The sequence below is a fragment of the Salarias fasciatus genome, unplaced genomic scaffold (assembly GCF_902148845.1).
Source record: "Salarias fasciatus unplaced genomic scaffold, fSalaFa1.1, whole genome shotgun sequence".
In the NCBI taxonomy this organism is placed as follows: Eukaryota; Metazoa; Chordata; class Actinopteri; order Blenniiformes; family Blenniidae; genus Salarias; species Salarias fasciatus.
In genome coordinates this window covers 500,375-528,199 of record NW_021941385.1, presented here as the reverse complement: position 1 = coordinate 528,199, position 27,825 = coordinate 500,375, and the positions used below count along the sequence as shown (strand labels likewise).

The 27,825-nt window shown below is 47.3% G+C and overlaps 1 protein-coding gene across 1 annotated transcript in view; it reads left to right on the top strand.

The window, feature by feature from the left end:
• The window catches only part of LOC115385421 (seizure protein 6), an 82,275-nt gene extending 55,926 nt beyond the window's left edge, over positions 1-26,349 (top strand). The window contains exons 7-14 of the mRNA XM_030087411.1: positions 2,140-2,334; positions 11,248-11,386; positions 15,748-15,944; positions 18,231-18,425; positions 20,329-20,520; positions 22,063-22,257; positions 24,611-24,719; positions 26,331-26,349. Of these exons, the coding sequence (XP_029943271.1) occupies positions 2,140-2,334; positions 11,248-11,386; positions 15,748-15,944; positions 18,231-18,425; positions 20,329-20,520; positions 22,063-22,257; positions 24,611-24,719; positions 26,331-26,349 (1,241 nt within the window). The remainder of the gene's footprint in view (positions 1-2,139; positions 2,335-11,247; positions 11,387-15,747; positions 15,945-18,230; positions 18,426-20,328; positions 20,521-22,062; positions 22,258-24,610; positions 24,720-26,330) is intronic.
• The last annotated feature ends 1,476 nt before the right edge of the window (positions 26,350-27,825 follow it).

Genomic DNA, 27,825 nt, shown 5'->3' with positions numbered 1-27,825 from the left:
ATATCTAGTCAATGAAATGTTCACACAACAGTAAATATTGGACCACTTGTTTTTTGACATTTTAGGGGAAGTTGAGCTTCCCTTGCAGTCTGAGAGCAATCGCCACTGGCTCTAAAGTATAGAAAATTATTTATGTAATCAGTGATGTGATGCCAGCAGCCTAGAAAATAACATATGAACTAAAGGGAGGTTAAATACAGACAGAGGACGTTTAGTCAAACATTTTTTGAAAACTTCTATGAATTGTCTTTAATTGAAGCAGCACCAGCAGCGGGGGGCACGCGCCGCCCTCGTGGACTGAGTCCCGGGTCCTGTTCGGTCCGAGGTGTGTCTCGGTGGGACCGTCCCCGCTGTGGGGAGGAGACCGGGCCGCGGTGCCGCTGTCTGACTCTGAGACATCATGAAACAAAACAATAAAACTCTGAGCTGTACAACATGAGTCGGCTTCATTATTTATAATATCAGGGTTAAATTAACGGATCTACGAGGGTGGACCCAAAAATTCCCGGACTGTAGTTATAGCTTTTTATTTTTTAATCTTCGCAATTATTTGAAACTGTCACCTTCAAAATCCTCTCCTTTGGCTTGAATACAACGCTGCGCCCGAGATTTTCACTGTTCAGAAGAGTCGCCATGACCGTGCGTAACTGTGCCAGAAAGATAGAACTTCGATTTCCCCTCCCCCGCCTGTATGCCTGCCTTACCTTTCCGCTGCCGCTCCAGTTTCATCTTTGACAACAAAAAGCCGTCGCCTGGGGCCAGATCAGGTGAATATGGCGGTGGGGAGGCTGGCTGGTCACGGTTTTAGTCCAAAAATATGCTTTACACACAACATCTGGTGCTATTTCTGTGCGTAACGGGGCGTCCTGTGGTCTGCTGTCTGCTATGATGCGGCCATTTCCGGGAGCCTTCGTCTCACTGCTTCTAATAACCGCCTGAGGATGATCTGTCTGGATCTCTACAATACTCCCATCAGATCTGCAATGTCATCAAAAGTCCTGCGTGGATCTACCAGGACGTCTGCTTCAGTTTTTGTGACGTTTTCCTCTGTTCTGGAAGTGGATTGTTGTCCTCTGCGTTCCTGGTCTTCGCGATGTAATCTGATTACTCTTAAAGGGCCCAAACCACTCAGACACCCTAAGAATCCTTCTTAAAGAATGTCTGCAACATGGTGAGTGTTTCTGCCGCTGTTTTCCCAATAAAAAACAAAATGTTTTGACAGAGCGCATATCCGTGGATATCCGCCATCTTGAAAAATCGAAGAGCGGGGTGTAACTCTGTCAACACAAACAGTGACTGTCAGCTGACCGCATCACGGGGGAAGACCAAACCTGGCACAGTTATGCATGAGGCTTTCATTGTATTCATTGTGTTCAAATTCATTGTATTTTTATATTAATAGAATCAGTCTGGAAACTTTTGGGTCCCCCCTCGTATAACCTGCTCAGACCTCAGCCGGTGTCCGTTCATCCAGGAGACGCTGCTCACCGCTGCCGTGAACAGCGTCCTCCAGACTGCGTTTTTCTTTTCTCCTTTAATTTCAGTTTTTATTCTTCCAAAGAGCTCCTCCTGATTTCTCTCCACCTCAGACCTGACAGGATCCATTTCCAGCTCCCAAAAGTTTCTTTTTTCGCCAAAATCGCTCCTTTTCCGTGTTTGACCTCACTGGGCGCGGCTCGGGAACTGAGAATATTTCAGGGCGTAACATTGTTAATGACGATCAAATTCAGCCGCCGCATTTATCAACACCCGATCACTCAAACGCTGAGATCGGCGAGGTACGGAAGTTTCTGTAATGCCGTGCGAGCCCCGTCGTACGATGAGCTCACCGCTCAGATATACACCCGTTTGAAAGATCGTTTGATAAATGAGGCCAATGTCTTTTCGAGTAAAATGCATCCCAGGTAAATATACAGGCTCATTTTTAACCACCAACAAGATGAAGAAAAAGAAGGAAAGAAAGTCCGTTTCAGACCAAGCGTAATGAAAAAGAAAAAGATATGTTGAAGACGAACATAATAAGGGACAGAATAGGTTCCTCTGAAACGTATTTGAGAATGCAGTTTAGTTTTCTCACAACGTAATTTTGTGGAGACAGGGTTCAGCTGACACACTTCACCCAAACCTTTCTCCTCTCAGCTTTTTCAGCGGGCCACTGCTACGAGCCCTTTGTGAAATATGGGAACCTGAGCAGCAGTGACCACAGCTGGGCGGTCGGGGCGGTGGTGGGGTTCACCTGTGACCCTGGCTACACTCTGGAACAGGGCTCAGCCGCCATCGAGTGTGTGGATGGGAGGAATCCTGAGTGGAACGAGACGGAGCCGGCCTGTCGAGGTTGGTACCCCGTCTGACAGACTGATTTATCTCGTTTACATGTGCTCTTTTAATATACCTCTGTTTTTGTGTTTTGGTATGTAACCGATAACCAGTGTTGGGGGTAGTGACTCAAAAAAAGTAATTACCTACTAGTTACTCATTACTTCTGTAAATTGTAATGCCATTACTAGTTATTGCATTTGAAATTGCATGTGTAATTTCACTACTTATTACTTTACTTGACCATTTCTGATTTCAACGCGTAGATATTTGAAAAAACATCAAAGTGGTGTCATCGTTGATCCTGTCCACACAGTGCTCATCATATAATAAAGATCAATATCCCAGTCTGTTGAAGAAACAGGCACTCCAATCTCAGAGGGCAGAGGAAAAAACTCTTCTAAAAACAAAACCATCTCTTCTTTACATTCATGTCAATGAAAATTTTAAATTATCAATAAGAAATATGAGAAAAGGGTGATGATTTTATCCTGGGGATGGGAATCGAGAACCGGTTCTTTCGTAGAACCGGTTCCTCGTGTCTCGATTCCAAGGAATTATTTAACTGTCTCCTTAACGATTCCGCTTATCGCTTCCGCTGTGCGTGACCACGTACCATGGACTCCCAGCAGCCCCGGCGGCTGGTCTGGCGCCGCTACAGAGCCGCGGCCCGGAGACTTTCAGCGAGAATCCTGTGTTTCCTCACTCCGGAGCCGCTGCTTCAGTCTGAACAGAAACAGGTCGGGTGCCAGATGGAAAGTAGATACGTGTTTCAAAATATGTGATTTCAAAATAAAATATGTATCGTGTTTTTGTCTTAGCATTTTTTTTTTATTCTTCGGGTAGAATATATGACAAACAACGCGACCTAATCATTATATGCATTAGAAGAATGAACAACGTTGTTCTTACTCACAGTAGGAAAGTCAAACGACACCAAAATTGCACAAAACAAAGCTCCATGACCGGAGCGGCTGTGTTGCCAGATTGGACGGGTTTCTGCACAATCAAGCTTCTTCTGAACCGAGGTGGGTTGATGAAATGGTTATGTGTTGGTGACGTGTTTCTTTTTTTAAATGCAAATCCGGTTTTTACGGTTGTAACGTGTTTTCTACAGAGATGGAGGTCTGGACTGCTTTCTATTGTTGGATGGTTTTAACATTATATTTGGGGCAGATGTGGCAACCAACATCAGCTGACAGCAGACACACTGAGGCAGTGTGAGTGACAGAGCTGCAGAGCTGGACCAGACAGGGGCGTCCAGTGGGAGGCAGTGGAATCTGGTTTTGAGCTTTCCAGCCTGGCGTCAGGAAGAAGCTCCAGAGTTCGGCTGTTTTTCACACCAAAAGATGAAACTGGGGCGACTGGCAGCTTGCAGAGTGTTCATGACATGGATATTTTTTCTTCTGTTCAGGATGAAGATATTGAAGAGTTAACGCAAACACCCCATTTGTATTGTTTCATTTCTCACTCAATGAGAATCGATAAGAGAATCGATAAGGAATCGTATCGATAAGCAGAATCGACAGTGGAATCAGAATCGCTAAATTCCCATCCCTATTTTATCCCATAATATTAAAACAGAAATGCATTTGAAACCATAAAAAGGAAACAGGAAATGCAACCACTTCAATCCAGAGCAAAACAAATTGTCCCCATATCGCTGCCAGAGATGCTAACCTGCCAAGACACAAGCTGGTCACGCTTCTGATGAGTCAGGGAAACATGAACAGGACCTAGAGACGGTATTCCGGAAGGAACGGACGAGAACCAGGATCTGATTGATGAGTGGAGTGAGAAGGATCGGGGTGCAGGGGATCAGTGAGGATCAGCAATGATCAGTGAGGATCAGTATTGATCAGTGGGGATCAGGGGGGATCCCTCATTCTTTGTAGATGCGGTGATGTATATTGAAAAGGCTTTAAGCTCATTTCTGTCAGGAAGCAGTGTGAACCCAGATGCAGACTGGAGCAGATTGAGTGGTGAAAGCAGGTCTATTCAAAGTAACCAAACTGTACAGTGGTATTCAAAGCAGAGTTTACATCCAGGAAGGCAGATTAACAGACAGGCACAGCAGGAGGTGACCAGCTCACACAGCAGGATACAGAACACAGGGTCACCCATTCACCAAACAGACAAACCGCCTCTGGTCACCTGGGGAGATGATCCTAGATACAGTGGGCGGGGTAACGAGACGGGACACCACTGGCTGACAAGGGGTCACCTGTAGCGGAGCCAGAGTGGGGGCAAGGGGGCGGTCACCCCAGGGCCCACAAGGTCATCAGCCCCGTTTCATGTGATGTGTTCACATTTACTCGTAAATAAATTATTATAATGTGCAGTGTGTGCCAGAAGGTATAGCATATGATTGTGGGCTCCAAGTTGCCAATTCTTACATTACGACTGTCCATGAATGCATCACAGCTGTAAGCCAGCGCTGATTGGCTGTTCGGCATGAACGAGTTTTTTATTTTGCACTTGATCTGAACTCTTTGGAGTGAAGTTAAACAGTAGGCTAAACACTATGCTAGCCGCTAGCGGTACTACCCAAAACCTAACATCGGAGCCACTGGTGAGTCAGTGAGACTTTCAAAAATATTATCTTTATCAGAAAGCTGTGGTCTTAAACACCTGCCTGTCTGAATGAGCCTTGTGTTGCTCTCAACTATAAGAGACCAACGAGTCTATTTTTTTTCTAATATACGTGAATTCCAAAAGATATAGATAGCTGTGTCTATTTCTATCTGAATAGATTGTGTAATTTTAGACCAGCTGGGTTCATACAGGCATATAGGTTTGCTTGGCTTAATAAAAGTGAGCATCAGTGTGTTGTTTGATGGTAGCATGAGGGATTGTTTGAATGGTTTGAATGGTAAAATTACTATCATGAGGGCCCATCGAGAATGCTCCGCCCCCTCTGTACTGAGACCCACGCTCTGCCTCTGGGGACACAATTGTGGGGGAGGGGGGGGGGGGGGGGGGGGGGGGGGGGGGGCGGTGCCTCTCTGTTTTCGCACCAGTGGAGGCTGGAGACGTGGAGGGTGTGCCATCTGGTGGCCAAAGTATGTCATTGCAACTGAATGTGTGCAGCAAAACACACATTTTTTTTCTTTTTAAAAAAATTAATTGGGGGGCCATATGGAGGGAGGGTGTGGGCCGCATGCGATCCGCGGGCCGCCAGTTGCCCATCCCTGAGTTAGATCAACTGTGAATAGTTCTAGTCAGAGTTAAACGCGTGCACCACAACCTTAAAAAGAGCATAAATGGAGCCCTGTGTTGACGAGGCACCATGGCAATGGAAAGTGTGTGTGTGTGTGTGTGTGTGTGTGTGTGTGTGTGTGTGTGTGTGGGGGGGGGGGGGGGGGGGGGGGGGGGTGTTATTTTAATGTGCTCATGTGAAGTATTTTAATATGTTTTCAGAAATTAGTGCAACAAGCTGCTGCTGCTGCTAAAAAGAGGGAGGACAGTACTGCTTGGGTCGATGCATCTTTTCAGATGTAGTCCTTGATCATTAATGATGTTACAAGAGAAGCCTGCTTGAAGTTAACTCACTGACTGCCACTGGCGTCTTTAGACATCAGTTGCATTTCTTTTAAAGGGAGCAGCTTTGGGGGGGCCTTGGTAGGTATTGCCTGTAATTATCAGGATGAGAGCTTAACAGGGGTGGCCAGTAACAAAGTGGATTTACTTGAATACGATACATAACTACATTTTTCCAGGATTTGATGGTCAGTTTTTAAAAGACAAATATTGTACTCTTAACTCCACTACATTTCTATGAAAAGCCTCAGTACTCCTCACTTTTAGGAATAGCTTAGTTAGAAGATGACATTTATATTCTCTTCTAAAGTATGATCGTGTGTGATTTGTCCAAGTAGTGTTGCCGTACCTGTACCAGACACATCCATTACGCCTGCTTTGTTTGCTGCGCTCAGACTTCATCCCCACCTACAACAATTCACCGACCAACTTGAGAAAGCCTGTCGAGGTAAGGTAACATTGTGTAAATGTTTGTTAAATTAATAATAATAATAATATTAATACATTTTATTTGTACAGCGCTTTTCAAAACACTCAAAGACGCTTCACATCACAGCAAAATAAATTAAAGGGAGTGGAGGAATGCGGTCCGGGTTCTGTGTTTGATGTGGGGCTGGAATGATAGAGGGCTGTGGAGGAGGAGCAGCGGTTGATGTGGACGAACTGTGGACGATGGGAGAGGTACGACTGGAACCAGGACGGAGCGGCGCCGGTGATGAGGGTGGATTTGAGGCGAGACGGGAGGACGGAGTGGCTGATGGTGTGGAAAGCTGCAGTGAGGTCCAGGAGGATGAGGATGCTGAGATGGGCGGAGTCAGAGGAGAGGAGGAGATCATTGGTGGTTTTTAATAGAGCTGGTTCAGTGCTGTGTTTTGGACGGAAGCCGGACTGGAAGGGTTCATATGGACTGTTGGAGCTGAGGTGGGCTTGGAGTTGGGAAGCAATGACTCGTTGGAGGACTTTGGACAGAAAGGGAAGGTTGGAAATGGGCTGGAAGTTTGCAGGGTTGTTCGGTCGAGACCAGGTTTTTTGAGGAAGGGGGTGATGGCAGCCAGCTGGAGAGACTGTGGGACAGATCCGGATGAGAGGAGGAGTTTAGGATTTGAGTGATGAGTGGAGGGATTATGGGAAGACAGGTTTTAAAGAGTGAGGAGGGAATGGGATCCAGGGAGCATGTTGGAGTTTTGATGCCAGATAAAGTTTGTGTTAACTGAGCAGAGGAAATGCGCTGATGCTATAGCTGCGACCGCTGATCCGTTAGTCTGATAGCAACTTGTCTCACGTGTCTTGCTGTATATGTGCGCAGGTTGGCTTTTTTTTTTTGGTCTCTCGCTTCTCTCTCGTCTTCTTTTTACCACCACCCCTCCCCCCCCCCCCCCAATTTCTGTCTGAGTTTCTTTAACTCTGTTTCTTTTTCAAGACGGAGCGCCGTAACTGGCTGCCTGGGCGTCTTTAAAACCCAAGTAATTTCGTTGTAACTTGTAACTTCGGTAACTTGTTGCGATGACAATAAAGGCTGTTCTGATTCTAAATGGGTGAGAAGTGAGAGAACTGTGGACAGGAAGCAGGGGGAGGAGCATCAGGTGGAGCAGTGGGGGCGGCAGAGAGGTCAATGGAACTGCAAATGGTGTCAATTTTAGACTGAAAGAAAGACTGAAAACTATTGCATGTGTCGGTAAAGAAAGAGGATGAAGTGTTATTACTGGGCTTCAGAAGTGTGTTGATGGTGGTGAAGAGTGCCTTGGGGGTTATTGGAGCCGGAGTGGGAGGTTGGATAAGGCTGGAGTAGAAACAGGACCGAGCAGAGTTGAGAGCATCTTTATATTGCTGAATGTATTCTGTGTAGATTTGTAAATGTACAGTAAGATCAGATTTTTTCCAGCTCAGTATTGAAAATGAAGTGGCCTGCACTTGTAGTAATCTAGTAATCACAGTTTTATATCAAAGTCAGTGAAGTGACATCTGATACCCGCTGCTTTGTGGCATAAGCTGTGACAGAAGCTTTCCAGCTAGCAACAATCCCGACTCATTGAGTATATCTTTATTTATTTTTTTTTCATTTCTTTTAATTTGCTGTATGATCCAGTGTCAAGCCTGATAGTGTTATACATTAACTTTTTCTTTTGGACTTCAAAATTGGGTATTTTCAAAATCCGGAAATCCAGTACTTTATTTTTTTTATTTTTTTTTTTTTCCCTTGTCCTGTTCGGCAGCTGGGGCGTGCAATATTGTATGATTGTAGCCTTTTACTATCCGAACACATTTTAATGTTAGCAGCAGGACGAGACTGAGTCTCCTCCTGCTGCTGCCTTTATTTAAAGGCAGCAGGTAGGTAGGACAGACATGTTAATGTCCTGGATTTGATTCCTGCCACTCAGCTGACTGCTCAGGACCTGTCTCAGCCTCTGGAGGGATCTGGCTGTGGCTGACCTCTGACCTCCGGGCTGCTTCATCCTGTGGTCCCAGGTATCTGTAGCTTCTTCCACAGCTCTGATGCCTTCAGGTAGTTCAGCCCTTCAGTCTGGACCATCGTCCCTCTGCTTGATACCGTCCGTCCACACTGATCCAGTCCCAGAGACGTCCCCATGTCCCTGCTGGATGTCCTGGTGAGGGGGATCAGGGAGTCCATGTCCCTGCTGGACGTCCCGGTGAGGTGGATCAGGGAGTCCATGTCCCTGCTGGATGTCCTGGTGAGGGGGATCAGGGAGTCCATGTCCCTGATGGACGTCCTGGTGAGGTGGATCAGGGAGTCCATGTCCCTGCTGGATGTCCTGGTGAGGGGGATCAGGGAGTCCATGTCCCTGCTGGACGTCCCGGTGAGGTGGATCAGGGAGTCCATGTCCCGGTCAGTCTTGGCTGCAGCTTGATGTCGTCCATGTAGAGGAGTGACTGACGATTGTTCCACTGTGGAACCGGTTCCTGTCTCCACTCTTGGTGCTGGTCTGGCTGAGGGGGTTCAGGTCTCTGCAGGACAGCAGGGGGGACAGAGCGTCTCCTTGGTATATGTCACATTGGAGGCTCTCTGCCACTGGCTTCCAGGTAGCTTCTAGAGTTTTCTCTATAGCCTCATTGAGTTTCCAGGAAGGTTCTGGGTTCCCTGTTGATGCTGTACAGTTCCAGACCCTCCAGGATCCATGTGTGCAGCACTGAGTCAGAGGCTTTCTATAATCAGTCCAGGCAGGGCTCAGGCTGGGGGTTCTGGTCTTACAGTCTTGTTCAGTCGCCCTGTGGACCAGTACCTGCCTGGCTCCTCTGCTGCTGTTGCCAGGTCCTCTCTGGGTTCTGCTCAGGTGTTGCTCCATGTTCCTGTTCACCTTCGCTGCTGTGGTGCCAGACAGGAGCTTCCATGTAGCTGAGCAGGTTCTAGGCTGGTAGCTGGACGGTCTTGTTCCCTTCTGGGGTCCTTCGTGATGAGGACTGTGGACCTTGGGTTCCACTGTGGATGGTTCCCTTCTCTCAGCAGCCGGGTCATTTGGGCTGCCAGGCCTTCATGGAGAGCAGGGAGCTTCTCCAGCCAGTAGGTGTGGATCCTGTCCGGACCTGGAGCTGTCCAGGTCTTCTCTGGATGTCTGCTGCAGTGATGACTGCTGGTTCTTGTTCTGGAGGCTCAGTGTTCTGTTGCAGGTCTGCTCGCCACGGTGCGTTAGTGTTGTGTTTCCCCTCTTTCTCCCAGACACCCTTCCAGTACTGCTCAGTCTCTGCCCTGGGGGGGTCTGCTGTGGTCTGACTGCCACTGAGAGGATACCTCTGCTGGGTTGTTGGTTCATACTTCTGTTCAGTTCAGTGTCAGGAGGCTAGTTTCTTTTTGTGTTGTCGAGGTTTTTGCCTCTTGCCTTCAGGCTCTGACTTCTGGCTGCTCATTCTGGTCATCTTGTATCCAAGCCTCTCCAGGATGACTGATGCCGTACTGCAGATCAGCTGGTTGGTCTTGGTGATGTTCTGGGTAGGGATTCTTACCAGTGCTTTGTTTACATCGTCCAGTAAAGACCTTTCTGGTACTTTTTCATTCAGCCTTGGCAAGCAGGAGGTACCGGGATTTATGTTCCCCTGGACTTCATAATCTTCTCTTTCAGATCAGTTTTTCTCCCCCTGAGTGGTTCTTCATTTGGCTCTTGGTACTCAATCTCACAGTTTGCAGGTATAATGAAATCACCCTCAGACTGACCTGGCGTTCTTGCCATAGCATATTTCTGACGTGGATGAGACAAACTGTGCCTCATCAATCTCCAACTGAGACAGTAGTTTTCTCCTTCAGAGACTGGAGAACTGAGTGAGTCGCTGTTTGTCACTCAGTATTGAGGTTGGTTTTCGAAGCAACCATTCATGTCACATTCTCTGCATGTACCTCCTTTCACTGGGTTTGCTCTGATAGTAGCACTGCATCAATGCCATGTTTTCCGATTTCGTCCATACTCGTCTCTTTGTTCCAGAGCCAACCTTTCATCCGGGTGCCCTCGTTCCACAACACCTGACGCTGAACCTTTTTAACCTGTATCACTCATTGCTGAGTTTAGGCGAGTGAAAACAGACCTTTTTGTAGGTCATGTGGTCAATGAAGGTCGGAGCAAGATGAAGTGATCATTTTTATTACCTTACAGTCATGATGCAAGCTGACTGTGCAGGCTGTAATGTGACTTAAACATTTACCCTGTAGCAAGAGGCTCGAGTGACAGAGAAGTGCATTTCTATAGTCCATTAAAAAGATTTAGTTACAAATAATGTAAGTGTAATTTGTTACTTTACTGTGTACTGCGTCCCAAAAACGTTTTTCAATAATGTAACGCGTTACTTTGATACTTTCTAACTCATTACCCCCAACACTGCTAATATGTTAATATAAGTTTTGAAAAAAAAACTAAATATTTGTAATGATTCAGAAATTGGAAAGTATATAAATGAGCTTGTATTTTATTTATGTTGAAAATAAGACTTTATACCTTTTAATAAAACAAAAAAAAATCTTCCACTTTGAAATACAGAGTGTATATCACGGCTGTTAAGCAATCTTTATCAAGAGTGCTGTCAGCTCTCTGTGAGCTAAAACTATAAACTGAGAGTGAAACAGCACCAAACCACGGCCCTACAAGAGTCTTCAAGACAAGTTCTCAGCAGTTACAGAGAAATGTTGTCAGTGATCATCTCCTGATGCCTCCAAAGAAACGACGACTCAGCAGAAAGGAACCATTGTCACATCTTTAATCCTGTAACAGATTTAATCAACATGTCATTTGGACTATTTTTATTCAGAATAACACTTCAGGGTCATTGTAACTGCATCACATCTAAAAGCAAAATTGCTCCATCATCTATTAGTTCACAGTCATACTGTACATCTACTTTGTGTGTGTGTGTGTGTGTGTGTGTGTGTGTGTGTGTGTGTGTGTGTTTCAGCTGTATGCAGTGGTGAAATCACAGACTCAGCAGGGGTGCTGCTCTCTCCGAACTGGCCTGAGCCCTATGATAAAGGTCAGGACTGTATCTGGGGAATCCATGTTGATGAGGAGAAGAGGATCATGTTGGACATTCAAGTGTAAGTTTTGTCTTTCATATGAACATTCAGTCTGCTCGCTCTCATCTCAGTGAAGCTGCAACACTACCAACCTCTTTTGTTACTTCTTTGAATAGATTTTTGTGAAAATAATTTAATTTAGTCTGAAAATACACTCACTGTACTCTAAGTGTTGAGACATTAACAGGCTGCTGATGAAGTGGTGAATGAGATCAGTGAGTGACACTCAAATGTTGAATAGATGCTGTGGAGGAAACTCATTGGATTTCATCCTGGTCATGGAACCCTGCACCAGCTCGAAACCCCCCATCGGCTGCTTGATGGTTCGTGGGAATTCAGCCAACTGGTTCATGTGTTTTGTGGACTTGGAGAAGGCTTTGTCCGCATCCCTCGTGGTATCTTGTGGGGGGAGTATGGAGTCCGGGGCCCCTTTTTAAGGGCCGTCCAGTCTCCACATGACTGAAGTCGGAGTCTGGGCCACATTGCCGGCAGTAAGTCGGACCTGTTCCCAGTATGTGATGGACTCCAGGAGGCTGCCCTTTGTCACCGCTTCTGCTCGCAGTGTTTATGGACAGAGGGTGGAGGTGCTGCCAGGGACTGGAGGGGGTCCGGTTCGGGGGCCAAAGGATTTCCTTCCTGCTTTTTGCGGATGATGTTGTCTTGTTGGCTTCATTAAACCTGGACCATCATCTGGGGCAGTTTGCAGCTGTGTGAAGTGATGGGGGTGAGGATCAGCACCTCCAAATCCGAGGTCATGGTCCTGGACCAGAAGAATGTGGCCTGCCCCCTCCAGGTCGGCGGAGAGACTCTGGCCCAAGCGGAGGAGTTCAAGTATCTTGGGGGTTTGTTCACAAGTGGGGGAAAGATGGAAGTGAGAAGGACAGACGAATCAGTGCAGCAATCCGCTCAGCACGAGGGAGCTGAGCCCAAAGGCAACGCTTTCCATTTACCGGAGTACGTCCCCACCCTCACCCACGGTCAGGAGCGTTGGGTCATGATTGAAAGGACAAGATCCAAGCGGCTGAAATGAGCTTCCTCCATAGGTTGGCTAGGCGCTCCCTGAGGAGCGATGGGGGAGGAGCTCAGTCACCAACGAGGAGCTCAGAGCAGAGCCACTGCTCCACATGGAGTGGGCCAGCTGAGGAGGCTCCAGCTGGGAGGACGCCCCGGGCGAGAGGCTGTCTCTCGGCTGGCCGGGGAACACCTCGGGATCCTCCAGGAGCAGCTGGAGGAAGAGTCTGGGGACAGGAGGTCTGGGCAACTCCTGTTTAGACTGCTGTTGGAAAGAGTTTTGTTTTTCTGTGTTTGTTTCAGAAAAGTTAGACAGATAACATAGTCTGGATCCCAACAGCTGTACACACAGGAGTTGCTAAGACTCTGTACCTTCTGGTGTATTTTTGGCATGCACGTGCACACACAGTGACGCTGAAGTAAATAATAATCAGAAGGAAATTTACTGAGTCTGTGTTGGTAAATTCACACTGAATCTTCCCTTGTTACTGGTTTTGATCCACTCGTGTAGAAAAGCCATTAGCTGTGGTGCACATGTGTCAGTACCACACGTTTGTAAAGTTTTGGTTTTCCCTGTTCAGCTCAGCGGAGGATGTGAAATGTTGTATTCTGGAAGCCAAATTTCAGACGTGTAAACAAACAGTGAGCAGCAAAGTCAAACCAAACCTTTTTTCACTTGTCATATAAACAGAACCTGAAATACCGTATTGGCCCAAATATAGGACAACTCTGATAATAACACGACCCCTATTGTTCAAATATCATTTTGTGAAAATAAAGATGTGTTGAAGACAATAAGGTTACTCATAAAAGAACTTTTTATTGTAGTTATTCTAAACTCAAAACTCACAACAGATAACATTTCACGTGATTTAAGATCAAAACATATTACTGCAGCATTAAATAAAAAACATGTTCTATTTCTCAAAATTGACAACAATTAAGTAGCCTCAAAGGTTCAATAACTGCATTAATGATGTAAATAACTTTATATCCATCAAATTCATGAAGGTCTATTCAACTTCATGAGCATTAATAATTCAGTCTTGGCAGTGGTTTGTTGACTCTGCTGCGTTGAACCATCAGTTTAAGTTGGCATCAAAACTTCTCCTCTGTTGTTGCTCACTTGTCTAGCGTTTGAGCTTCATTCCAAAGGGTATATTTCAGACATAGTTGGAAATTGCGATTATTTGTGATTAATCACAATTAATTAATTTGTAAGCTGTGATTAATCTGATTAAAAATTGTTATCATTTGACAGCCCGAATTTTATTACATTAGTTTATTTTTCCCACCATTTTATGTTATTATCTAGTTGTAAACTGACAGCAGCCTGCAGTAATTCTCTACCTGGAGGTGACGTGTACGTGAGCGCTTCATGCTCCACTGCAGGTTCTGCTGGACTGGACAGCAGCTGGAGGTCGGTCGGGGATTTTTGGGGCAGCAGGATTACATTTGTTTCACTGTTTGGCCCGCGGCTGTTCTGACTGTGATTCAGAACATTCCTCCTCTTCACTCCAGTCCAGATCGCTGATGTCCGACACGTCTCCGCTTCTTCCACTTTATATCTCTTATGCCTCTTTTTATTGTCTTTCTTTTGGGATTTGGTTGATATTTTTGGCCGTCTGTCTGATTGTCTGCTGTCAGAGCTAGCTCCCTGTTCAGTTGCGCACATGAACCAAAACAAATCAATCACAGAAAAAAAAAGCCCCGTGAAGTGCGTCTTTTTTTATCAGCTTTTGGAGGTATGAATGCTTTGTAATATTATGTGTGTCATTGTTAGGACCTTATTTGCTTCAGAAACCTTATCTGATTCAGAAAAACATACAAGACACATGTTTAGGAAAAGTGAAAGCATTAGGACAGGGGAATTATTTTAACAGATTTGTTTGAATTATAAAAACCCAAACGGTCTGTCAGAGCGTCTTGGCTGTTCTGGTGTTAACAACTGTGAAAAAATAAGTATTACTTCAACCTTTTTCATGTATCATTCCATTCCACCGTTCCAGCAACCCCGTGTCCGCTCGGAGAACGCTTCCCACCGCTCCACCGACGTTTCTGCAACGTTGAATCGCCGCCCGGGCAGCGCAGCGAAGCAGCGCTGGTCCGGCGTTCCAGACTGCGTTGGCCTGGCGGACCCGAGCGTCCACGAACTTGCGTCTGGCGGTGCCAAACTTGGACTGGGCGCTGGTGGAGTGGGGGGGAACGTTGCCGGGGTGGAAAAATCAACGCTCCTCACCACTCTGAATATTTTGTGCAGCTCAAAGCTTTCACAGCAGTAGGAGGGCCTCTCCGGTATCACGGCCGAGCGTACACGGCGTAGCTTTAACGGAGGCCAGCTTCTGTTAAACGGTGGTGAGCGGTGGTGAGCAGTGGTGAGCGGTGGTGAGCGGTGGTGGATTTTTTTCACCGCTCCAGGAACGCTCCAGCACAGTTCGGGCGGTGTGACCGGGCCTTAATTCCTTTCCCACTGCCTGCAGACCCGGGTCTAATCGCCTGCGGGTGAGCTGCATGGCTGGGTTTTCCCACGCTGATGATGTCATCAATGTGGGACAGAGCAAAGTGAAAGTAAACAATGCACAAGAGCTCAGTCCCCTTTACCTGTAGACCAATCCCCTCTTCCCCGCAGATCAGGAGACGCTCTCTGGTCTCGCTGTCCTGCCGCTGCTGGGTCATCTTGAAGGAAATCTCACGCTGTCTAAAAACAACATCAAGCGCGCTAACGTAGCCACGCTACGGTCACATCGTCACGTAAATTACCGCGTCGACAAGGATCTGGCTTTCACACTAAAAGCCGATCGGAGCCGATTAAAACCCGGGTTGGTTGCAGCGTCGATGAACCCGGGTCAAAATGCTGTTTAAACACTTTCCCACTGCCACGAGGAGCCGATTATTAGCCGGTCGAAATGGGCTTTCAGCCAGTGGGAAAGGGGTATCAGACACTTCCTGGTCACTGGTATTTTGGCTCCATCTAGCGGCGTGGATGTGTAACAATTATCTAGTCCTCCATTATAGTACGACCCCATTTTTGAGAATACAATTTCTGAGAAAAAAATATTGTCTTATACCGGGGCCAGTACGGTAATTCATGATCATTTTCTTAACATTGTAGTAATTCTAACCCTTTATTTACATGAATGTAAATGAGCATCAGGTTCGATATAATTGCTGAAGAACCAAAATAATGCTTTAAACAGTTAATAAAGATCAAATCAAAAATAAGGATAATTGTGTCTTCTTCCAAAATGCCAGGTGTGAGTTACAGGCTGGGTGGATGTTTGTGGTCTGTCAAGGTTAATGTAGGTCTCTGTCTATTTCTCTATATTTAAATAGATTTCAGTTTTGGCATTATTCTTGTGTGTCCATTTCAGTCTGAACATCGGGAAGAATGACTTGTTGAGCTTTTATGATGGAGACGACCTCGCAGCCAAATTGCTGGCTCAGTATGGAGGCCCGAAGCCTCGCTTTAAGCTCTACACCTCCACGGCAGATGTAACAATCCAGTTTCAGTCCGACCCAGCCACAAGCGTCCACGGTTTTCGGAATGGCTTCGTAATCCACTTCTTCGGTAAGTCCTGTGCATATTGATTCTCCCATGAAAGCTGCTCTCAATTTCTATTAATTTGAATTCCAGACTTTGTTGAGGGTTGTATGGAGGGGCAGTTGGTTCTCAAACAACAGTTGTTGGTTTCTTTCCGTTTCGACGTTCTATGCTCTTCTTCAGACATCAAGAGATATGCTTGTCCATTTGTTGGTGACGCAAAACAACTCCTGTCATATTAACAAACGCCGCCATGCAAAACAAACGCTGCCACACCCACAAACACTGGCCTGCGAACAAATGCTGCCATACAAACTGGCACTGTCTCACCAAATAAGACTGCAACGCAAAAGAAACACTGACATGACAACAACTGCTTCCATACAAAGCACAGGCTGCAACAACACAACCACTGCTACATCAGTGAACGCTGCCACGCCGACTAACACGGCATGAAAACATGAGCCTCAGAGGTCCTTCATTCATGCCTCAAATTACAACCATGGGATGAGTTTTAACATCAAGCGCCTCCTAGTGGCCATGTAAATAATGCCACGGACTGACGAATGTTTTTTTCTTCTTCTTCTTTTTTGGCAGAGCAACTTGCACTTAACGTTTACATCTGACCACAAATATGATTCTGCATGGAATAATGTTTTATTTTCAATATAAAACAAAATCTTTGAAATAGTTTCTGGAACAGAACAAACCATGAACCACAATCAATCAATCAATTCAATCAATGTGTTTTTGTATAGCCCAGTATCACAACAGTTGCCTCAGAGGCTTCAAGATCAACAATAAAAACCATAGAATGGAGAAATCTCTGTTGTATTTTGCACAGTGCTTCACTAGAGACAAATATACTCTTTATCTTCATAGTATCCACTCGGTTCAAGAATGTGATCTGCAGTTTTTTTGTTTTTGTTTCAGCAGCATTCTCACAGCTTTTCCTGCAGAGCAGTCGCTGTGCTGGTTGCTGTCCTGGCTGCTAAGAAATCTGAACCGCGACCTGGAAGGAAGTTGATGTGTGTCACAGACTGAATTTTTTTTCAAAGACAGAGTTTTTGCACTTTAACTGATAATATTATTTGTCCACTAACACTCTTCTGTGCATTGAAAGTGCATTAAAGCTAGGGTTGGCAATCTAGCATGTAGCATCTCCCCAAGACTCCGCCTAGCTCCGCCCAGCTCCCGCCCCATTGGAGGAGCTCCCGTTGGGAGCGGAGACGCGGAGACGTTCGTGGCGCTTCCGTGTCCAGTGCGTCCCTGGCGTAACCTGTCCTCAGCGCTTTTTTTTCTTCATTTTTCTTTATTTGCACTGCGCCAAGTTATGGCGCTCTCACCGGTAAGTAAAGCCCCAAACATTCTTCTCCGCCATTCTGCAACGACGCTCCGTCCTTCTTCGTGCGCACTGAACCAGGGTCAGTGCACGCCACTGACATGTACGCGCAGGGGGCAGGTCGAACGGCGAAGGGACTTGATTGGTTCATAAAAAGGTGTCCCATCAAGACGATTGGTTGCTGTTTTTCCCGTTTTACTCCTGCTGTAGATAGCGGATATTTTCCAAACTACTTTAAAAACACGCTATGAATTGCTTCCCATCAGGTCATAAAGATCATTTTAACCAGTATTTAAAAAAATGTATCTCATTCAGATCGCCAACCCGAGCTTTAAGGAGTTTGCATGTTTCATGTGAAACAGCGACCCCTGCAGGCCTTCGGCGTAACTGCAGTTTAGTGAAACACTCGTGCCTGTGGCTTGTATCCATGTACGTGCACGGAAGAGGGGAACTCCTTCCTCGCTCTTCTAGCAGCGCTCGAGTAAAATGTAAGTTTCTCCTGCCTGGTGGGTCTGTGTGGAGCTGCAGTGCTAGAAGCCGGTCTGTTCTCACTTTCTGGAAGATCCTGCTCAGTGCTGCTCAGTTGTTGCTCGCTGAGCATCTGGCGGAGTAATGGCGGACAAAATGAAACCTAAGGAAATCAGGCCAGCGGGAGGCGCGTTACGTCACATCCTCTCAAATTCTCCCCCAAAAAAGTCTGGAGCCGGACCGGCACTGCGCGCTGTTAGCGGTGCGAGCAATGAATCTGTCAGGGCACATTGTACACAGCATTAAATATTTGTAACATATTTATGGTGGAAAATAAGTATTTTTAAAGAAAAACTACTTAATGTACCTTTAAATATTTTCTGCTTTGATTTTCCAATTGACAATAATTTATTATTGAAAGTTCTTCATTAACGCCCACAGCGCCTCGAGGAGAGGACCGGCTCCAGGTGACGCTCTGGTCTCTTTGTGTTCATCCCTTGCAGAAGTAGCACGGAACGATACCTGTCCTGAACTCCCTGAGATCTCCAACGGCTGGAAGAGTGCGTCTCACCCTGAGCTGGTGCAGGGCACGGTGGTGACCTACCAGTGTTACCCCGGGTACCAGGTGGCCGGAGCCGAGCTGCTGGTGTGCCAGTGGGACCTCACCTGGAGCGGCGACATGCCGAGCTGCGAGAGAGGTACCGGAACGACTGCGAGTACCACACAGTGAGGACGAGGAGGCTGAGGCCAGGCGACGTTCACCAGACCGTCAGAAAACTTTCTCCATTCAGCGCTTGTGCAGTGTGTCCCTGTGGCACCGAGATATATTGATGTCAAACACACACTTCTGGTTTAGACAGTTCCTTTAGTGACCAAGGAGACATTTATTTAACATCAGATTTAGATCAGATCCCAAATATTTCATAAACTCGTTCTGAGAACACTTTCATCGGACTCGCTCAGTCTGGACAGGTTTCCTGCCCTGCAGTTTTAACTCAGGGCTTTTAACCCTTCTATTCTCACGTTGATGTCGTACATCCTCAGCTGGTGGATGATCCTTAGGACCCACTGACAAAACGTAATGATACACTATCTCACAGTATTTTAATGCTTTAATTTTTTACTTACAGATTATAAAATCAAATCAAATCTGAAACTGAGACGCTTCATGTCACACTTCACTTCGTGGCTGAGAGCAGTGACAAAACAGATTAGTCAAGAAAATTACCGTATCGGCCCGAATATAAGACGACTCTGAATATAACACGACCCCTGTTTTTCAAATATCATTTTGTGAAAATAAAAATATGTTGAAGACAATAAGGTTACTCATGAGAGAACTTATTATTGTACAATTATTTAAACTCAACAACTCACAACAGAGATAATATTTCACATGATTTAAGATTAAAAGAAATATTACTGCAGTATTAAATAAAAATATATTCTCTTTCTCAAAAAAAGCAACAATGAGCTACAATTAAGAACCTCAAAGGTTCAATAACTGCATTAATGATGTAAATAACTTTATAACCATCAAACTCCAGCTCAGTTCAGCTTGATGAACATGAATAACTCAGCCTCCTGGATGCTGGGTTCAGTCTGGCCTGTAGAGAACAGTTCTTCAGAGAGGAAGCAGCAGGTTTCAGCTGCTCTCAGCTTTTATTACTTTCTCCTGAAGGCTGTAAACTGAAACAAACCAGATAAACACAGAAGTGAACAAACACACAAGATGCTTCACAGCATACATCACTGTCTGAAAACAGAACCAGTCAGTATTTAAAATCAGAGCCGCTAGCTCAATGCTAACTGTTAATGGAAACGCCATTGACATGCTAACGGAATTAGCATCTGCGTTGAAACTTCAAAACAAACTGACAAACTCACAAGTATCAGTTCCACCTCCATCCTGAACATCAGCTAAAATACTCGAGTACTGACAGGCAGGTATTCTGGATGCTGTTTGAAATGAAGCTTAGAAAAACCCCCAGCAGCCACACTGCTCAGTCTTCTTCTCTCACTGCTGCAGGCTGACTCTCTGTCCAGCTCACTAGCTCCCCCTAACGGGGGGCGGAGCCACTGCATGCAGCAGAGGCAGTGCAGCTCCCCGGGACTCTGGCTCCATCCAGTCCTCCATCAGAGCACCACCCCGTTTCAGAGAAAACCATTCCTGGAAGAAAATATCGTCTTATATTCGGGCCAATACGGCAGCCTTCGTCAGGTTTTATGGTTTGAGCCTTAACTTCAAACACATCATCTCATTCATGTTGTCCAGAGATGGAGGGAACTGATTGATCAAACTTTATTTATCTTTATATGTTTTTACGTTCATTTTCTAACAGATTTTCCTTCCAAATGGCTGAAGTGTTTTCACTTCAACAAAAAACGATCACGTTTCATGAATCCAGTTATGTGTAACAAACCTTAAACTTTCCCTGGTTTCATCTTCATGGTAAAAGTTAATCTCACTTTCCTTCATAAATTCCTCAGTAAAACTTGTGCTTCTTGATTTGAGGTTCAAAGGAAGACAGAGCCGTGGGAACGATGTCTTGGCTGATGTTTAGTCACTGTGTTTAATGAACCTTTGTTTTGTGTGAGCAGTGGTGAACTGTGGTGACCCTGGACAGGTGGAGAACAGCAGGCGGGAGTTGTCAAGTCCTCATTTTGTTGTGGGTTCAACTATCCAGTACATCTGCAACAAGGGTTTCACCCTGTCGGGAAACAGTCTGCTGACCTGCTTCAGGCGAGGGTCCTCAGGCCCCCGCTGGAACCAGAGGCTGCCCAGCTGCCTGCGTACGTGCCAAGTCTTCCCTCATTCAGACGTTATGTACTGATTAGCCGATGGACGAAAATGTTAGTTCCTTCACAGCGTGGAAGTTGCTGTCTTTGTAAGCACGGGTGTCTTCGCCTGGTTTTATACTAATTAATCATTATAATGAAGAGTTTTTCCATGAGTGGTGAATCAGACATTACCCATAGTTCTAATTCTTTGGTCAAAACTTTAAAAGAAATTCAGATGGAGAAAGATTACTGCGGTTCAACTTTGCACACTGTCGACACTCCATATTCCATACAGCTTCGTCCTGCCCAGGACGGCAGAGCCGATCCCAGCTAGCTGTCCCACCATGGAGATGAGCAGAGGCCTGTCCTACCGAGCTGAATTCTCTGACCTGGGTGATCGCTCTGTTTTCTGGGTTGGCTCACCCAGACAGGTGCAACCCTAGATGAGCGGGAGCAACACAGGATATCAACTCAGCAATTCAACCAAGGCTTTTCCAATCTTGATCAGTTGACAATCATATAAAAGGGGAGGGGTTTGTAGCGTCTGACCAATCACAAACCCTGCAAAGCAGCTTTTCGTGAAGGAGCAGAAAACATTTTCTAAAAATATGAAGAATTCAAACTCTCCATCCTGGACCAGAGCAGCACTAATGCTGTAGGAAGGAATGCTGGCAGGAAATTACCAATGATGCTGTTGACGATAATTGCTGTTAATGGCTAACTTACATTAAAACTAACAGAAAACATGCAATATTATTTCATGGGACAACACAAATGGGACTTCATCACTCATTTTATCTTTATTCCAGCTCACATGTTTGGGGCAGAACTTCCTCAGTGTTCTTCCCTTTAGTTTAGATGTTTCATTCAGTTCTTTGAGGTTCAGTTTCCCCTGTTAGAACCGTTTCTATACAGTGAAGAATATTAACTCCTGGTGGCTCTAGTAGTTGTGGTTCTGTAAATTCATGTTTCTGCAGTTCTGCCATGTGTGACCATTAGTATGGAGCTCAAATTTCAAATGTGATCCTCGTGGAGGTAAACGGAATGAGGAACACGTTTTTCACTCGTTCTCAATTCGGTTTAGCTCCAGAAGAAAAACCTCCTTCAGAGCTCAGTGACGAGGATTTTTTTCATTGTTACGTCAAAGGATCGAATCTCTCCTCAAAACGCTTCCTCTCCTCTTCTCCTCTCACCACCCACCGACCGGGATCTTCTAAGAACAGGCGGGGCGTTTTCAAGAGATTTGATTGGTCAGGCGGTGCAGCTGCGTCTGATCCAGAACGTAACCTGCTCCGGAGCTGGTTCGCTGGTCAGCTGGTTTAGCTTAAGTTACTGTTGTGTTTTACTCTGGTCAAAAAATGAGCCGGCATTGCAGTCTGGAAACCACAGCTCCAGAACACAGGCCTCAGGTCCCAGGGCAGCCACGGAGCAGCAGTCATACACACCCACATTCACACCGCTAGACACACGTTAACACACATATTGGAATAAGAGCAATTTGCGATGTGCTCCTTACCCACACTGTCTTCATGTGATCTTTGTCATTACCAACAGCGGAGAGCTTTGAAGCCTGTAGACACCCAGGTGCCCCCCCTTACGGAACACCCAGCTCCCACAAACAGCACTTCCAGGCTGGAGAGAGCCTGCGCTACTCCTGTTCCCCTGGCCATCGGCTGCTGGGTGACCCCAAGCTCTACTGCATCCCCGGACATCCATCCCAGTGGAGTGGGCTTCCTCCAGTCTGCCAAGGTGAGGCCCTGCAGTCAACTTTAAAGTGTTCAACACAACAATTGGCAATGTTAATCAAACAGTATGACCGTCAACACAATACTGTAACATGCCATTAAAACGCTGAAGAAATCCTAAAGATCACAAGTGAATGCCGATTTCCGGATCACATTTAGACGCCCAATAGAGATTCTGAACACATCGTTAATGATTCTCCCTGTTTCTTTGTCAAAAAAATAAAAAAAACCATCATTTGTGGGAGGGAGGTGATGAGGTGCATGAGTGGCTCTGATGCTGTGGGAAAGGGAGGGAGCATCCACAGAGACTGAGACTTTCAGGAAGAACCTGGAGAACGTGCTGCAGAGAGGAAGAAGCTGTGGAGACAGCGGGACTCCAGCTGAGGAGACGGAGGTTGAGCACAGAGGGCGGAGTGTCTGGTGGCCTGCAGAGACACCAGCAGACACACTGAAGTGCTGTGGCGACGAATGAAGTGGTGGGAGGTAAAGCTGCAGCAGTGGCCCCCACGTGGGGCACAGAGGTGCAGTGGCCCGCAGAGCCGTTTGGGGTGGCGGTCCAGGCGTTGGACAACATTTCCCAGGTGCACCGTTGTCACCAGGTTACGGTGAGCCAGCGGCGGCTGGAGTCACTCCTGCTGCAGAAGGAGAGACTGAACCAGCTGCCGGAGGATCGTTCCCCCGGTGGGGGACGAGCCAGCGTGCCGGAGATTCTCTGAGCCTCCAACAACTCCACTGCTGACAGGCAGCTCCTGCGATGACCACCGATGTGACGGCGGCAGTGGAGGCAGCAGCCGGCCTCTCGGTGACTCTGATGCACTTCATAAAGAATGTGCCACAATCAAAAGGTTTGACAGGGGTTGACCGCTCGTCACTGCAGCAGTGCCCGTGCCCGTGCAGTCAAGTTCAAAACAACATGAACTGTTTCGCCTGAAGAATGTAAAGACTAGATCTTGGCTCCTCCCTGCAGTAGCCACTGAGTTCCTGTTCAGGGTCTGTTCTCTCCTCCAGAGGACTGAACCCCGGTGAGGCTCTCCTCCTTCACCTGCTCCCATGGACACCGAGACCCTGAAGGCTGGACTCGAGTTAATTATCACAAATCACAGCAGCTGAAGAGTCCCTCTGGCCTCCAGGGGTCTCAGCAGACTACACGTACACATCGCTTGCGATTTTTCCTCCCCTTTCGCTTGCGGTGCTTCCTCCCCAGCCGCTAGCGATGCCTCCCCCCCGGCCGCCAGGCACGGCCAGCGACGGAGCTTCCTTCCACCGGGGCTTCTCTCCCGGACCCCTCCTGCTGATTTACCAACAGAGCCATGACACTGCCAGGGCCGGTCCGGGCTTCTCAGGCGCCCTAGACGAACCTGGGAGCGGGCCGGCGCAGAGCGATGCTCGCACGGAGCGTGGGGGCGCCCCTGTACCCCCCCCCCGGCCGTCTAGTTCGCCCTGGACACTGCAGCCCGGCTGCTGTTGGCGAGCGAAGCCCTGAGCCCACGGCTGTATGAAAGAGGGACCGGGCTCCAAAATGAAGCAGCGCCGACGACAGCCAGGAAAAACAACGAGCTTGAAGTCGGTTAAACTTCATGTTCAGGACACAACACCTCAAAAAAGTGATCAGGTTTTGGGTAACACTACTCATCATATTTACTGCTAAAACTACATCAATCCAAAAGTTTACTGACAGAAAAAAACTGGAAAACATAATCCTTTGATGATAGAAGAGTGAATCCAGGAACTAGTCATGGTCACAGTGTGCCCACAACTAACTAAAACAAGTCAACAAATGGAGTAACTGTGGAAAATAAGTTCCAGATAGAACCTAATCTTCATGTCACTTCCTCTATGTGACACCTGAAAGGTGTTGGAAGGATCTGCCAATCATTCCAGAGCAGACCTATCAATCAAGTAGCCACGCCCCCTCATTATGAAAACTTCACCGCTCTATAATAATTCAGTGTTAGTGTATTTCAGATGGGCCACCTGATCTCTCTCCCGGACCATGAAATGTAATGAAGAAAACACTCTGAGCTGGAGAAACTCAGCCCTTCAGTTTTATTGATGATTCATTTTGGAGTCACAGCCTTTCTGGAGCCCCCCCTGGTGGACACTGTGATATTGAGAATTTTTCACACTCCCAGGCAGGCTTTATTTTTTGGAGCCACATGCTCCGTCTATCTGATACACTGTCAGTGGCAAAGCCCGCCTTCACATAGTCTTCATTTGGTTTTAGATGAGTCTCCTCAACACGTAACAGAGGAATCTTCGGTTGACACTTTGACATGAGCTGTTACAAACACTAAATGATGTCAGTTAATTTAAGAAAAGCTTGCATGAGGAATTTGTGTGTGATGTGCCTTTTCCAGCAGCGTCTTCAGCAGACGTCATGATGGAGCCAGCACTCGTCGTGTCGGCGGCTCTCTTCCCGGTCATCCTGCTCCTCATCCTGGCCACTGGAATCAGCCACTTTTCAAAGTAGGTTCATCGTGACATTTCACAATCTCATTTCATTATGCAAGAGCTTCTTGGCTCAGTTGCTCATTACCTTTAAATGACGTGTGCACTGTGGACATACTGCTATTCCAGTCTGATGAGGAATGACACTCTGAGAGCGGGCATTGTGAAGCCTTTCTTCTCTTACTTGTGCAAACAATAGTCAGGTTTCCTTTCATTTACTGAAAATGTGCAAAAAGAAAATGTGACTTTATGTCCATTTCTATTTATTATTATTTTTGCAATTGTTGAGAGGCAAGTGTGACATGAGACAAGAGCGTCTCTCTGCCACAAAACAGACAACACACTTTGCTTCGCTTTATTTTATCAACTGCAGAAAAATGTTCAGGATCTCCGTCCCCCCAAACATGTCTTACTTCGTCATCCCCTGCCATTTGTGTCCCTTGGCTAATGGGACATCTTTAAGTTGGAGTGCTTCATCATTCTTTAATATCAGTGCGGTTATAAACCAGATTGCCACGGACAGCCTCAAACTCAGCCCAAACAGCAGCCGTTAGATGGTGCTCAACCTCAGTCCGCAGCCTGTTTCAGGAGCAAAACCTAATTTCAGTGAAACAGACAAATCCACCTCCCCCGAACGTACAAACCTGTTGGGCAAATTTTCCGCCCTTTTTCAAATTTCTGGCGTTTCCTGTGATGTTTATTTTCACTTTTTGTGAAAATTTGAGTGACAGTAGGTGAATGGAAACCCTGTTGGTGAGGAGTGACGCAGAGAATGGAGTCTTCACAGTTTCCACTCAGCAGACAGTCTAACTGTTTTTGTTGGTTGTGGTGCTGTAGTCTCTGACTGTGTGTGCTTTTAGAATTCAGAGGAAGCCACGACGGATCGTTGCTGCTTCAAGTTTACCTTATGAAACCCTCGCTGGAGAGACCACGATGAGCAGCTCTGGCTGTGAAGCAGTGGTGAGTCAACAGCTCTTCGCTGATGTTCAGTTATGTTTTTTAACAAACAAAATCTAAACTTATCTGTTACGTGATTTTCATACAGAAGCAACATAAAGTGCTGAACACAAGTGAAGAGCATTACAAAACAAAACAACAAAAGCAGAGAACCCATCCCTCCCGCCCTCCATACCAGCTACAACACACACATGCACAAACACACTCTCATCACTAACTGCAGGGAAAAACAGCATGGCTCTGGGGATCCTGGAAAACTTCTGCATTGGGGGACACTGGGAGGAGTACCTGGACCCCCCACAACCAGAAGAACCCAAAGAAAGCAGACCAGTTACAGTCCCCAGGGAAGAGGACCCCCTTCCCGGGTGGAGGCCCCGGCGCCCCCATGGGGGAGGACCACCCTCATTTCAGCAGGAGAGGCTGTTTTTGACCTGCATAGAGGGGGAGCGGGGCAGCATTTGACCAAGCACCAAGCACCGCTGGAAAAACGTGAAGATAATACGCAAGTGCTGAAAAGCTGTAATACCAGGGATATTCCAGCAGGGGGCAATGGTGTTGGTTTCAAAAGAGCCCAGGTCCCAGTAGAACCAATTCAACAAAGCTGATTTTCAGAGTGCAGATAAAGATATAAAGCTCCCAGGTGTCAGAGCGTGCTCTGGTCTCTGTCACTAGTTTCTACGAGTCGCCTTGAACAGACTCAGATTTTTATTTCAATCATCAGTTTTTATCATTTATTTTATTTTTTCAGGTAAAGTTTTGCATGAATCGCCCTATCACGGCTCCTCCTCTGTCCACGTGATGCGGTCATGTGTCAGGCTGGACCAACTTCAGACAGGTCGAAACTGCCCCTCTCATTTCAGGCAGGTCATATATTTTCCCTCTCCCTTCATCCTGCCCCTCTCCCTTCATACTGCCCCCTCCCTTCATCCTGCCCCTCTCCCTTCATCCTGCCCCTCTCCCTTCGTACTGCCCCTCTCCCTTGTACTGCCCCTCTCCCTTCATACTGCCCCTCTCCCTTCATCCTGCCCCTCTCCCTTCATACTGCCCCTCTCCCTTCATCCTGCCCCTCTCCCTTCATACTGCCCCTCTCCCTTCGTACTGCCCCTCTCCCTTCATCCTGCCCCTCTCCCTTCATCCTGCCCCTCTCCCTTCGTCCTGCCCTCTCCCTTCATCCTGCCCCTCTCCCTTCATCCTGCCCCTCTCCCTTCATCCTGCCCCTCTCCCTTCATCCTGCCCCCTCCCTTCATCCTGCCCCTCTCCCTTCATACTGCCCCTCTCCCTTCATCCTGCCCCTCTCCCTTCATCTTGCCCCTCTCCCTTCGTACTGCCCCTCTCCCTTCATCCTGCCCCTCTCCCTTCATCCTGCCCCTCTCCCTTCATCCTGCCCCTCTCCCTTCATCCTGCCCCTCTCCCTTCATCCTGCCCCCTCCCTTCATCCTGCCCCTCTCCCTTCATACTGCCCCTCTCCCTTCATACTGCCCCTCTCCCTTCGTCCTGCCCCTCTCCCTTCATCCTGCCCCTCTCCCTTCATACTGCCCCTCTCCCTTCATCCTGCCCCTCTCCCTTTGTACTGCCCCTCTCCCTTCGTACTGCCCCTCTCCCTTTGTACTGCCCCTCTCCCTTCATCCTGCCCCTCTCCCTTCATCCTGCCCCTCTCCCTTCGTCCTGCCCCTCTCCCTTCATCCTGCCCCTCTCCCTTCATCCTGCCCCGCTCCCTTCGTCCTGCCCCTCTCCCTTCATACTGCCCCTCTCCCTTCATCCTGCCCCTCTCCCTTCATACTGCCCCTCTCCCTTCATCCTGCCCCTCTCCCTTCATCCTGCCCCTCTCCCTTCATACTGCCCCTCCCTTCATACTGCCCCTCTCCCTTCATCCTGCCCCTCTCCTTTGTACTGCCCCTCTCCCTTCGTACTGCCCCTCTCCCTTCATACTGCCCCTCTCCCTTCATCCTGCCCCTCTCCCTTCATCCTGCCCCTCTCCCTTCGTACTGCCCCTCTCCCTTTGTACTGCCCCTCTCCCTTCATACTGCCCCTCTCCCTTCATCCTGCCCCTCTCCCTTCATACTGCCCCGCTCCCTTCGTCCTGCCCCTCTCCCTTCATACTGCCCCGCTCCCTTCGTCCTGCCCCTCTCCCTTCATACTGCCCCTCCCTTCATCCTGCCCCTCTCCC